The 14,007-nt window shown below is 47.3% G+C and overlaps 1 protein-coding gene across 2 annotated transcripts in view; it reads left to right on the forward strand.

The window, feature by feature from the left end:
• The first annotated feature begins 1,223 nt into the window (after positions 1 to 1,223).
• Positions 1,224 to 14,007, forward strand: part of CACNB1 (calcium voltage-gated channel auxiliary subunit beta 1) — a 53,351-nt gene continuing 40,567 nt past the window's right edge. The window contains exons 1-2 of one of the 2 annotated variants that reach the window (XM_035134873.3): positions 1,224 to 1,655; positions 8,052 to 8,138. In XM_035134873.3, the coding sequence (XP_034990764.2) occupies positions 1,569 to 1,655; positions 8,052 to 8,138 (174 nt within the window). In that variant the 5' untranslated portion in view covers positions 1,224 to 1,568. The remainder of the gene's footprint in view (positions 1,656 to 8,051; positions 8,139 to 14,007) is intronic. The other variant, XM_035134869.3, reaches the window with a different exon arrangement.

The following is a 14,007-nucleotide window of genomic DNA, read 5'->3' on the forward strand; positions in this document are numbered from 1 at the left end:
TATCTGAGGTATAATTTATGCACTGGTAAAATGGCACGTTCAAAAGATTAGATACAAAGCTGACGAATGTTTAAAGGCACCTGTTGCAGAATGCTGAAATGTTGGAAGATTTGAGATAGTCAAGAGAAAGTTCTCACACAGTGCATTGTTAAACTACGGACTTTTGTTCCTACAGGAGGCCGTGATCGGCACCAGTTTGGATGACTTTAAAAGAGAATTTGACAAAGTCGAGGAGGATAAGGCGCTCAATGGCTACCGCTGCCTAGGATGGCTATGTTCTACCTCCACTGTCAGAGGCAGTATGCCTCTGAATACCATTTACTGGAGATCACAAGCAAAGGAGAGTGCTGCTGGGGTCAGGTCCTGTTTGTGTGATTCCTAAGCACATCTTGGTAGCTGCAGTTAGAACAGAATGCTGAACTAGATGGGCCATTGGCCTGATCCAGCAGGCTCTTATGTTCACATGCAATGGCACAGAAAGATAATCCAATTTCCTAGAGTGGAGACAGATTGCCAATTCCTGCCCACCCCCACCCCACCAATAATTGAATTCAGAGAGGGACCCTAGCTTACCCATTCGCCACTTGAGATTGTGGGAGAAAAGTGCTAGGAAGAGACCACCACCTGGAGGACAAGTGGGATTCCCTAAGGGCAGAAGAAAGAAGGAACTGGTGGAAGGAAGAAACAGTGATGGTCACTGATGGAGGAACATCTGCTGGGGTGGGAGGAAGAAGAAACTCCCCTCCTACTGGCAGCAGGTATGTCTTTTGGCTTTCCAAAATTTAAAGATTGTGATATTGTGTTTCTTAGCAATATTGATGTGTACCGAGCCTGAGTAGTGAGAAAGATAGAAAAGAGCTGGCAACTGGGAGAAAAAAAATGGTCGTGTGCATCCACCCCCCTATTAAACAGAAGAGTGTGTGTTTAGAGGGGGGGTGAATGCTAGGACTAGAAGATAAGAGAGAATAGCTGAATAGGCTGCATAGGTAGTCTGGAGCGGCGGCAACAGCAGCAGCTGCTGCAGCAGGTAGATCTTGATAGGATCTCGGTGCGCGGGGTGGGGGTGTGGCTGGCTGGCAGCCAGTGCCAAGCAGAGTCTCCATCTTCGCTCTCCCTCCCTCCCCGCCATCTGCTCGGCCGCACTTTGGCTCAGACCACACCCACCCGCTCCTTTCTTCCCCCGGGGGAGCGGGAGGCAGCAGCCAGCCAGCCAGCCAGCCCTCGCCAGTTGCCAGGAAGCCGTCCGTCGGCGATGCCCTCTGATTGGAACGCTGCGCTCATCCATCAGGGCGGCCGGCGGAGGGTGCCTGCTCGCTCCTCGCCGCGTCTCGGACCAGGAGGGGCCATGCCGAGGCTACGGGCTTAGCGGGTGGGGGTGGGTGGCGGCAGGAGGAGGAGGAAGAGGTGGTGGTGGTGGAGGAGGAGGAGGAGGAGGAGGAGGAGGAGGAGGAGGAGGAGGAGGAGGAGGAAGAGGCTGGCTTTCTTGGCAGGCGAAAGGCGCGCCCAGCCACCTCCAGCTTCCACCATGAGTCCGGCGTGAGCGCAGCCGAGGGCGCACGGACATCTCCATGGTGCAGGACGGCGGCATGTCACGCACACCTTACAGCTCCAGCCAAGACATCCAGATGGAGGTCTTGGACAACCCGGGCCTCCAGGTGAGCAGCGGCGCAGCCCGATCCGTTGCCTTCTCCTGCCAGCCCGCTGGGTGGAGGACTCCTGGCGTTAGGGCGTGGGGAACTTTGGACGGGTGGAGATCTTTGCGCGGGGAGGAAATCGGAAGGAGGAGAGGGAAGGAGACCAAATAGTGAACGTGAGAGACCTTTAATCGTAAGCGACAGCCACTGCCAGGCATCCTTCCCAGACATGGGCTGATCCACCCTCGGTCCTGGCTTTCGCCCGTTTCTCACCACCCCCGCCCCGAGTGTTATTGAGGGGGATGGGGTCGTCGAGGCAGGGAGAGGGTAGCTTTTATGTTTTCCTGGATCCTGACTTTGATCCTGGACACACAGGCACCTGGGGGGGGGCATTGAGCCAAAGGTAGAAAGATGTGAGTCATGGAGTTGGAAGGAGAGAATGGCATATTTGAGGGTGGCGGTGGTTTTTTAGAAGCTTCCCTAGCTACATAGAGGCGCACCAGGAACGTACCTTGCATAGCCCTTCTCCTCCCGCTTGGGATCAGTTAATAGCCGCTCCCTTGCCTCTTCCATTAAGGGATCGGCTCCCAGACGCCAAGGGCACCCACTTAGTGGAAAAAATGCATTGCTTTTCATGCTGTTGCTGCTGTGCCTTTCCGTGCAAACAGATGAGATTAAAGCAATGCACGTCCATCCATCCAAACATTTTGCAGAAAGCCAGACCAAAGGATCTTCTTGCTGTGGCCTGTGCCGGGTCTAGAAGGGGCTGCATCAAATGAAGAAAGGGATTGCACCAGATATGTTAAGCACCATAGCCCCTGAGATCTGTTCCTGTTTCAGGTGAGGGACTAGAGGCTAAAGCAGCCTTGGCCAGCTTGGTACTCTCCAGATGTTTTGGACCACAACTTGGATGTAGTCCAAAACATCTGGAGAACACCAGCTTGGCGAAGACTAGGCTAAAACATCTTGGGAGATGAGGACCACTTGTTCCTGCTCTCTGCCGCTGACTTCCAGCACCATCTCCCATGACTCAGATTCCTGTCATCTAGAAAAAGAGGAGTAATGATTTGAGGTATTTGGGTGGCACACACAGCTCCACATGGAGAAGGTGCTCATGGAATCTCCATGGGTTGGTTTGGGAGTGTACCAATCTCTTGAGGAAACTTGGCGCTAAACACACAAGACCACCCAGAGCTTCTCCCCCACCTCTCTATCGCCAGGCAGCTACTACAGCCAATAGGACATTGGTGGATCTATCAACAAATTTCAGAAAGGACTAAGGAGGGGGGTATCAGTCTTCTCTATGGGGTAAGAAAATTCTAGGGTGAGGATAAGCCAACATCAATCTTGTATGGTCTAACTATTTCTGTTTTATCTACAATTCTTGTCGTCTGCTGCTGTATGCTCAAATTTATATAGCAAAAATGCATACTCAGCCCTTTTTAACAGTTCAGGCATAGCAACACTACACTGAGGCGCTCTGGGTAGTGTGTCCTTGTTTATTTACTATATTTTATTATAATGGCCCCCTAAGTGGGTTTGCAACATAAACTCATACAGATTAAGGGCTTGTTTGTGCACTGCTGGAATGATTGTAACCTCTGACTCAAACGTCCCTGTTCCATTATCTCAAAGTGCAAGATGGCTGTCTCGCTGCTTCTCTTGTTCATCATAGTTGTCATCTTTTGTACGCACTCTTCCTGAAGCACATAAGAAGCGCCTCAATGGCTCAGGCTGAGGTTTGCTTAGTTCATCATTCTCTCCAAGAATCCCAGCAAGCAGTAAGGAACCTCTAGCCCACCAGATGTTGTCGGACTCCCATCAGCCCCAGCTAACCTGGCCTGTAGTCAGGGGTGATGGTTGCAGTCCAGCAATATCTGAAAGGCCATAGATCCCCCACTCCTGCTGCAAGTGGTCTACTGAAAACTGGCAGTGCTCCCCTAGCAAGTCCACTATTACCTGCTGCTTCACTCTTGTCCTAGGGGTAGAGGATTGGCCCAGGGAGACAAGGGTTAGTGTGAACCTGTGGTTCTGATGGAGCATGTAAGGAGGTTGCCAAGACCTTGTTTGATTCATTTTAGGGAAGGGGTACTAATGTATTTGACTCTAGTGAGCAAATGTAGGTGCTGGGAGACGACAACTGAGATTGGACAGCAGGTCAGTTTTAGATAATATGAGAGGCCAAAGTGTCCAGCCTCCCTCTCTCTTTCCAGCTTGGGTGGATAATGACAGAGTAAGTGGATCTCAGTGGCAGAATGTACTAAGCAAATGCACCTACCTGGTCCTGTTTGTGAGATCTAAGAAATGGGAGATTCTGGATTCTTTTTCTTTCATTTTATATTTTTACCAATTTTATTCAAGTATGCTTACCAAAGAAAAAGAACAAAACATAGCTATCAAGTAAGTCACTGGTACATGTAGGGAGGTTGGAATTTACAGACAACCAAGTACAGAAAAAGAGGATCCGTTGTTGTTGTTGTTGTTTGTTGTTGTAGTCAAGATTCCAGGTTCTAAAGCCTATTTATGAGCTTCAAGGGAGTGTGAGAAAGCTTGAAGGGAGACCTCAGAGGAGATATACCCCAAGCTGAATGATGGATAAGAGAGTTTTGATGGGAGTATGAAGCCAAGGCTTCTGGTGACACTATAAGGCCATCTTAGCCAAAATTGTGCCCTCTAGATGTTGTTGAACGACAACTCCTATCATCCCTGATCCTGGGCCACGTTGGCTGGGGCTGATGGCAGCTGTGCTCCAAACAACACCTGAAGGGTGTAACGTTGGCCACCTCTACATTAGAGTACATGTTTGCTCCTATTGATGTGATGGTGAAATATGTGGTCCTTAAGTAGTTCGGTCTAGCTCAGTGCAGCAGCAATACCTCCCCACCACCACCACCCCAACCTTAGCACCAGCAATTCCCCCATTTCACCTGAAACTCGCAGAGAGTAGTGCTCCACCCACTCTCTTGGTGTGTGGAATGTCCTGAGTGAGTCTACCCCTTTCCCTCCTTTTGTCCCTCTCTGTGGTCCCACCCCCACCCCCCAGGTGGTGGATCCCGACTGCTCTCTGCAGCTATGAATGACGCACGTGCCTTAATTAGAACAAGTGGGGAGGAAAGGCCTAAAAATACCCAGCCCTCTGGTCTCTGCCTCCTTGCCTTGCCCTGCCTGGCCTTAGAACTACGAGAACCATGTCTGCGGGGGCCTGGTAACAACTGCCTTCTCCTCTGCCAGCTGTCCCTCTCCCTCTCCCTGAGACATACTTGGGAAGTGCCTGGTTCATTCCAGGCCTGCCCCCCCCTCCACACTCCCTCTCTCAACACACCCTAGAGAGAAGGGTCTGGATTTTTCTGGGGACTTCTGTGAAGGACTGTCCCTCTGCAAAAAAAAAAAAAGGCAGGCATGGGATGGAGCTGTGATTCTTAGAAGCAGGTGGAAGCATGAAGTACATTTATTTCCCCCCTATCCAAAAAAGGAACCTAGTGATGCTTGCTTTCTATATAAAGAGAAAGAGGGAAACACTGCCGTGAGCAGCAGAGGATGATGAACTGGGCAGGGAAGGAAGCAGGACTGTGGGGAATATGGTAAGAGGCTGCCTGATACTTAACACACCTGAGGATGCAGGAGAGAGATTCCTCCTCTCTTTCTCTTTTTGCTTTGAGTCCTACACTTACCTCCCTGCTCCTGTTCTTTTGCTGGCCTTTCCAAGTTATCTTCCTGGTCTCTCCCAGACTCCCACCCACTGAAAACTGTGCTTAGTTCTCTCCATCCTTTCCGGCCTCATATGTGAGGGAAATGTCCCACGGCCTGCAATATTATAGCAACATTTGCAATTGATCAGGGGCTTTCTCTAAATTCTCCAAGAATTTCTCATAATCATCTCGGCAGTTTGTACAACTGGGTAAGGAAGCCTGTGATCTCCTGGTGTTCCTTGGCTGGAGCTCCTATCATCCCTAACTGGGGCTCTTGGGAGCTGGAGGCCAACTACACTTGGCGGGCCCCAGGTTCCACAGCTCTACAACAATCCTTGGATGGTCCAAAACAGCTTCCTCGATGTTTTGAGACTACAATTCCCATCATTCCTGATCACTGGTCCTGATAGCTAGGGATCATGGGAGTTGTAGGCCAAAAACACCTGGAGGGCCTAGTTTGAGGAAGCCTGGTCCAAAACAAAAAACAATTTAAAACATCTAAAAACACGTAAAACAGCCCCCCCCAGCTAATAATGTTAAGGTTCCAAGGGGCGGTTTCTTTAAGCCATAAAGTCCCTGGTTTATGTTTCAGCCATCAATATTTTTGAGTTCTTGCTGAAAATTAAGCAGCTGCATCTCACCAGAGAGGGCATTCTATGAATGGGGAGCTGCCACCAAGAATGTTGTCTTCTTATTCTTTGGCGAAGATTGTCTCCCATAAACACGATTTTAACAATGGGTTCGTAAGTGACTGTGGAGGCTAATTCTGGATCCACACGTCCTTCCACAGTGGGGAAATTGGTTTCCAGGCGGGAGTTGATCACGGTGTGGATTTGCCAAGCGTGCCTTCCTCTCAGCACGTTTCTCCCTTGTGTTATGTTATGGGTCAGTGCCAACTGGGCAGCACCAGTGGTGGCGACACCAACAGGCCCTTCCCTGCCTATCTCAGGGCCTGGCCTATAGAGCACTGATCTGTTGCTTTCAACAGCCTTCACCAACCTGGTACCATGCAGATGTTTTTGACTACAACTCCCATTACCCCCAGGCAACATGGCCATCCTTAGGCCAACTTCTGGCATCCTTAGCATTGGATCCGAGTGGCAGAGTCCTTGCGTCTGACGTGACCCATACACAGCTCATGAATTTTGCAGTGCTGTTCTCAGTTGCCCCTCCCATTAAGTAGAAATGAATATTCTGACATTCCTTTTTAACCCTTCTGTGCCTGTAGCAGGTTTGAGTACAAAAAATATCCCAGCTGAGCTACTCCTTCGCAATGAATCAGTTGCATATATAACTCTGGGCATGTTTGTGTGGAGTTTTGGAGTGGCGATCCTAATCTGCGTTAGTCAAATGCAAGTGCAGAATCAGCGCCTCTTAAGTTACCGCAGACTAAAAGGAAGGTCATCTTTTGCATCTACCCTTGTGTGTGGAGTTCCTTTCCTTTTGCAGCTTTGAAGCAATTTTTGATTGTTTTGATCCAGGGCCTTCTGTGAGGTGTGGCTTCCCGTTATGCTTGCTAATATGCTTTGCAAGTTAATTAGTGTTTGGATAGCCTTCCACTACCATCTCCCTGCGCTCTGATAATTGGTGTCTGGCCTATGATGCTGTGGGTGGGTGGCAAGACCATCCAGGACTCTGAAGAGCAGATGGATGTGTCAGATGGTTTTATGGCAGGGCCATGCAGGGTCAAGTGGTGTGTGTGTGTGTGTGTGTGTGTGTGTGAGAGAGAGAGAGAGAGAGAGAGAGAGCGCCTGTTTTTTCCATCTCCTCACAGGCACCCACACTCTGATTAGGGTTAGGCACAAGGATATATGAGAGAAAATGGGTATGTGTGGGAGAGAAGTAGCAAATAAAAACATAAATGGAACATAAATGGAAATAAAAACATAAATGGAGTCTGAAAACCCTATTCAGTCTTGTTTTGACAACTGCCAAGGCCTGGTACTCAGGTAAATGCAATTGCCTCCTTATGCATATCGGAGAAGATCCTCTCTGATTACTGTGGCTGATGTCCAGCTGCCCCTGTGTGAGGGTGGAGAGGATTCTGATTTGAGTATCAAAACAATTACAGCTCATCATGATTTATAATCATTTTGGTCCATGCTGGGACAACAACAACAACAATTTATTATTTATACCCCGCCCATCTGGCTGGGTTTCCCCAGCCACTCTGGGTGGCTTCCAACAGAAAAATGAAATAAAATAATATATTAAACATTAAAAGTCTCCCTAAACAATCATGTGATGTGTGGGTTTGTTGGCTAACCCCATCCACCCCCTCTCCCTTTACCTTCGTCAGACACTATTCTCTATATGCCCATCTTACATAGGTAGATATAAACTCTCCAAGCAGGAAGCTGTGCCTGTTGCTTTCAGCACATAGCAGACTTCTGGTACTGAATGTATTTTACCTATTTGTTGTCCAGTGTTTTTGCCTTCCTTGAGAAGATCAAGATACTGTACTGTTTCGCTCAGGTCTGGTAAACCTCTGGCCCTCCATCACCCCTGTTCATTGACCATGCTAGTTGGGGCCAATGGTAGTTGGGGTCCAACAATATGGTATTGGGGGAGCAAGCCAAGGAGAACAATGCAAAACTAGTTTTGTTTTGTTCTGTTCTGTAGCTTTGGTTTAGCGGTGAGTTGCATACACTTACCTAGGTCTGTGCTTGCATTTATTTCTACCACCTTTGCACACTCTCTGATCTTTGCATCCTCTTTAACCTCCTAGGGGAAATATAGCAAAAGGAAGAATCGCTTCAAACGCTCCGATGGCAGCACCTCATCTGACACGACTTCAAACAGTTTCGTCAGGCAGGTAAGCTCAAGCAGAGGGAGGGGAGTGGGAATCAAAAGGCTGCAGGAGCGAAATGTGAAGTTTATAACTGAGGGAATTCATAGCTCTCACGTGCTGTTTGCTGATTATTAGTACATGGCATTTGAAAGAGCAGCGCACATTAATTTCAATGTGCCCTGCTGTGATTTCTCTGAATTTGAGAATCTCCCTCCAGCGGGCAGCATTTTCATTGCAAGTTTGCTATTTCTCCCACCTGCTACGAAGGCGTAACTCAAGAATGAGAAACTGAATGAGGAGTTTGGAGACAGCTTTCAGGATTATGGGGATGGGAGTCAGGGGCAAAGAGATTCCTTCCCAAGCACATGCCTAGTCATTCTCCATGGCTTACAGGCTCTTTCTCTCTTTTATCTTGCTACATCTCTCTGCTTCCCTTGCCTTCCTGTTCCTTGTCCATTGCCAAAGGAAATGCTAATACAGTGGTGCCTCGCAAGACGAAATTAATTCGTTCCGCGAGTCGTTTTGTATTGTGAAAATTTCGTCTTGCAGTTTTCCAATGTAAGCAAAGCAAAGCAAAAAAAAAAAAAGCAAAAAAATCGTCTTGCGGAGCATGGCCATAGAAAACTTAGTCTTGCAAGTCAACAAAAAGATCGCAAAACGCTTTCGTCTAGCGTGTTTTTCGTTGCGCGAGGCATTCGTCTTGCAAGGTACCACTGTACAACCAGTGGATTGGCGCAAGATCTCATGCAATTATTAAAAAGCCGAATTACATCATTTGACAATGTTTATTCTGAACACTTACTTTTAAATGTCATTGATGCAGAATTAGGAATTCTCTCTAACTCTCTTGGCACCTTCCTCCTCTCAAAATGTTTTGCTCTGGGCAATGAGGAATGTATTTCCAATCGTGGGTGGCAGCAAATCCACACATTTCCCCGTGTACAATAACCAGGAAGAAGCAGTGCTTTTTTTCAGGGGATACTCAAGTGTATGCAGTACGGGAACCTCTTCTGTTGTTGTTAAAAAGTGTGGTAACAACTTCATGGCACCTATTTTTCTAGAAAAAAGGCACTGGGAAAAACTATGCCTAAGAATGAAAATTGTGCTCTCTAACATAGATGCCATAGATCAGTGTTTCCCAACCAGTGTGCCTCCAGATGTTTTGGGACTACAACTCCCATCATCCCTAGCTAGCAAGACCAGTGGTCAGGAATGATGGGAGTTGTAGTCCCAAAACATCTGGAGGCACACTGGTTGGGAAACACTGCCATAGATCCACTTGGTCCCCCCCCCAAGGGCTCTGTGAACAAGTACAATTCTACACCCACTTACCTGGGAGCAACTCCCACTGAACTCAGTGGGCCTGACTTCTGAGTAAACTGCTTTGTTAGAAAGCTGCAGCTGCATCGTATGGAGGAGGATCTAAATGCTTACAGAAGCCAAGGCAGCAAAGAGAGCAATCTGCGTAGAGGTGATGAGGAAGCTAAGATTCTGGAAATCAGTCCATGCCTCCTATAGAGTAAACTAACAAAGGGGATGGCACTGATATCTGTTGGCTCCTTGTGCCTTTTTACCCCACATAGGAAAATTTTCAGAAGCGCAGTTTGAGATCAAAGACAGGCCATTTCCTTTCATCCTTCAGCTTGGCTGCTAACTTGGCTGTTGAAGCTTTAACTCAGGGGTGGGGAACCTCAGACCCACAGGCCCCATCTCTGTCTGGCCCTTGGGACCACACCTCCTCTCTCTAGGCCACGCCCCATACCTGCTTTGGTGGATGGAGGAGACAGAGAGGTGTCTGAATGTGCGTAGAAACCAACCTGCTGTGCAAAGGTAAATTTTGCACCCGTTGCTCTGCCCATCTTTGCCTGTGCACCCCCAACTGGCATGTGGCCCCCAGAAGGTAATGCAGCCCTCGGGCTGAAAGAGGTTCTCCACCCCTGCTTCAGCTCATCACTGTTAAGCAGTGTTTTGTTTCATTGCTATTTACTGTATGTTTACGCAAAGGGATTATTAGTAAGGCATAAGCCCATCTGCGAGAGTCTAAGGTTCTGTTCCAAGTATTACTTGCTGGATGTCCAGTGTTTTCATAGTTGGATTACTGGCCCCCAAATTTGACACCTGGGTGGAAGGTGCCAGGAACTGCACCTCTCCAACCCACCCAATGTGTTGGTTCTAATTTTGGCCACTCTTGCATTTAGTTGCCTCTGCAAATTGAGGACAAACAGAAACCTCTTTGTCCCTCACGTAGGGAAGCAGTGAGGTTGCCATAGCGATCCCCCATCTGGTTGAGTGTCTGGAACTGAGTGAGAAAGAAACTCAGCCATTGTGTAGTAGATTTCTAAGAAAGAAGGTACAAAGTAAGTGCGAGAAACCTTGTTTCCTCTGATGGTGACTCTGTGGTTGAAACATTGCATCAGACCAGAATCCATGGTCTTCTACTTAAAAGGCAACAGGCGCCTGAGGTGAGATGTGTATATTTCCATCCCCTTGCCAGGTGGAATCACTACTCTGTGCTCTCTGTCTATGCTAGAAAGATACTTTATCTGGTAACTTTATCTGTGGGACACGGGTGGCGCTATGGTCTAAACCACAGAGCCTAGGGCTTGCTGATCAGAAGGTTGGCAGTTCAAATCCCTGCTCCTGCCAACCTAGCAGTTCGAAAGCACGTCAAAGTGCAAGTAGATAAATAGGTACTGCTCCAGCAGGAAGGTAAATGGTGTTTCTGTGCGCTGCTCTGGTTCGCCAGAAAGCGGCTTAGTCATGCTGGCCACATGACCCGGAAGCTGTACGCCGGCTCCCTTGGCCAGTAAAGTGAGATGAGCGCCGCAACCCCAGAGTCATCCGCGACTGGACCTAATGGTCAGGGGTCCCTTTACCTTTACCTTTAACTTTATCTGTACCAGGGTTGTCCCATGAGTTCATACTTAAGTTATTCAATTGCATTTTAGAGTTGCTACACTCCTTTTGCTTTTCAGGACTGGCTATGAACTTTAGCCAAGGCTACAGCTGTTTGTACTCAACATCACATGGTCACACAAATTTCAAATTCTGTACAACTTTGACAAATTCTAGTATTTTTAAAAGTATTCTAATTAAGCAAACCTGCATGTTTTGTATTGCATGACTTATTCTGCCTTGAAGATCCAAGTTGTTGTTTTTTTAAATGCATCTTTTTGGATGAGCAGTGGCAGAATGGAGGGAGGGAATAGAGTTTGGTGACAGAAGCACTTCAGGGGCAGGAACTAGTGGGGGCAGTAGCTACATTCCATTTGTAACCCCCCCCCCCATCCTAAAGTCTTTGGCCAGGTTAACATCAGAAAACATTTCTAAATCTTGAAAACAACGCTTCTATCACTCTAGTCCTGGCCACAAAATGTGACCTAATTCCTATTGTGTCAGGAAACAACTCAGGCTCAAGTTGTGGTGAGTCTCTGTGAGTCTCCTCTCTGGCTTTGTAGACGTCACCGTGCCTTGCCCATTTATTTATTTATTCCTTTTCACATTTTGACAACAGTTACAAGGACTGGAAATCTTCTTTAAAAAGATTTCCACAATAGGTTGTTGCCGAGGAAAGCTCATGCTGCAGCTCAGAAGTAAATCCTATTGAATTCATTGGGCCTTGGCAAGTGAAGTTCTGATTGTAACCAAAGTCTCACTGGTTCCTCTAGAATCTAAGTTAAAAGCATCATTTTGTTGAAATTGGAGTGTTAATACGGTAATACGGAGGCAGGGGTAAATTTGCCTCTTGCGTAATACTGAGGGTCTGCTTAAATGGAGAAATTAAGGACTAAAAAAGCAAAAAAACCAAAATTATCTATGAAGGTCCTGTTCCTTCAGCATCATCATGACCAAGTTGTGGCCTAATAGCCTGCCCCCTTTATAACACATCCGTCTCTAACCCAGGCCCTGTGGTTCCCTCACCCACACCCGTTTTCTAATGTGTGAATAGAAAGAATTGGGGAATCAAAGGAGAGCTGCTGGGAGGGAGGGATGGGGAATCTGTGACCTGAACTTGTGTTGCCATAGTGATGACGTAGGAGGCCGTTGCTATGGTGGAGATTCCTTGAGCAGGCCTCCAGCAGAGCACCAGAGCACTTTTTTAAAAGCGCTTGCACGCTGAGCGTTCCCTCCGTCCACAGTCGAGGCCCTTTTGTGGTTCTCAATGCTGCTGCAGGGTCTGGAGAGGAAAGGAGGAACAAATCACAGCAAAAGGTTTATTTTTGAGATTTTGCAAGGACACCGTCTGAGAGGGAAATTGGGACAAGGGGAAAGGCAGGGGCTCCTACTGGCTGGGAGGGGAATTATAAACTTGGGGCTCCAAATACCGGGGGGGGGGGCACTCCAAATGTCCGTTATCACCTCATGCCCTTCCTCTTCTGTCTTCTGAATATGAGTTTCTCTCCTTTGCCCAGAAGAGGGCAGTGTATGACTTCTGATGCCCATAGCCAAGAAGACAAATTGACAAGCCACATCCCAAATTATGAAGGTGAAGGGCTGGCCCCCTCTCCCTTCTTCTTCTTCTTCTTCTTCTTCTTCTTCTTCTTCTTCTTCTTCTTCTTCTTCTTCTTCTTCTTCTTCTTCTTCTTCTTCTTCTTCCAGCTTGTTACTCTGAGACTGGGGAAAGGTGGCTAGGAGAATGAGGCGTAGAAACAGTGGCTGCGTACACACTATAAAATACTTCTGATGCACATTCGAAGCCTTTCCCTGCCAAGAATTCTGGGCACTGCCATTTACCCCTCACAGAGTTACAGTTCCCAGGAACCCTTAAGAAATTACAGTGCCCATAATTCTTTGCAAGGAAAGAATGTGCTCTAAATATATAGTGTGTACACAGCCAGTGTTATGATCTTGAAGCAAGAGAGTTGATGTGATTACCTAACACTAAGGATTGTTGGTTTTACATAGAATCATGGGATCATAGAGTTGGAAGGGACCGTTAGAATCATCTAGTCCAACTCCCTGCACTGCAGGAATCTTTTGCCCAACTTGGGGCTCGAACCCAGGACACTGAGATTAAGAGTCTCATGCGCTACCGACTGTAGGAAAGCTAAGTTAAAACCCCACTCCACTCCACGAACGTGGCTTTGGGCAAGTTAATTTTCTTATCTCTCAGTCTTGCGTTTAATTTTAATGCTTTTTATTAATATATTTGTTTTTGTATTCTTTTGGGTGACCTTTAGGCCACTTGGTGCACTGGCATGCAGTGAGGACTCTGGTGAGGCTAATACGCTGCTCTGAGCTCTGAATGCAAGCATTATGTATACATTTGAAAGTGATGAAATAAATCCTTACTCAACCATTTCCCAGGAAGGGCCAAGGAATTGGAGCTTTTAATTATGCTAGATGTTGGAAGAATCCTTATGACAGGGGGGAAAGAGATGCAGAAGATGTGGCTAGGAAAGCCTTGCTCATTCCTTAGTATTCAAGTGAAGCCCCAGCAGGGTTATTGAATCAAGGTGGAAAATTAAGGCTGCCAGAGAAGGAATTGACCTTGAATTGGGGAGAAACAAACAAGTGCTTCTCCATGGCAGATTAAAGCAGTTACATGCACTGTTTATTTTTGTGTCTGTAGAATTCGAAAATCTAAATTGATTTTAGAATTCTCTAAAATCAAATTTCTGTCAGAATTCTAGAAGCCAAATTAGCCACCATCAAGAGGACCACAAAAGCAGCAGGAGAGCTTGCATCCAAGAAGAAAAACCTAGCTGGGGTTAGGCTGATGAATGGGGACCCCATTTGGGCTATGCATGATAAATAGGATTTCTGCTACCCCTATCCTCTCCCCACCCCTTACATACACAACCTGCATCCTCCATCAACACAATATTTTACACACCCTGTAAAGCAGATCAGACTGTTCGTGAAGACTGTATTTGTTAGATCATGGAACGTT

Source organism: Zootoca vivipara, chromosome 12 (genome assembly GCF_965207765.1).
Source record: "Zootoca vivipara chromosome 12, rZooViv2.hap1.1, whole genome shotgun sequence".
In the NCBI taxonomy this organism is placed as follows: Eukaryota; Metazoa; Chordata; class Lepidosauria; order Squamata; family Lacertidae; genus Zootoca; species Zootoca vivipara.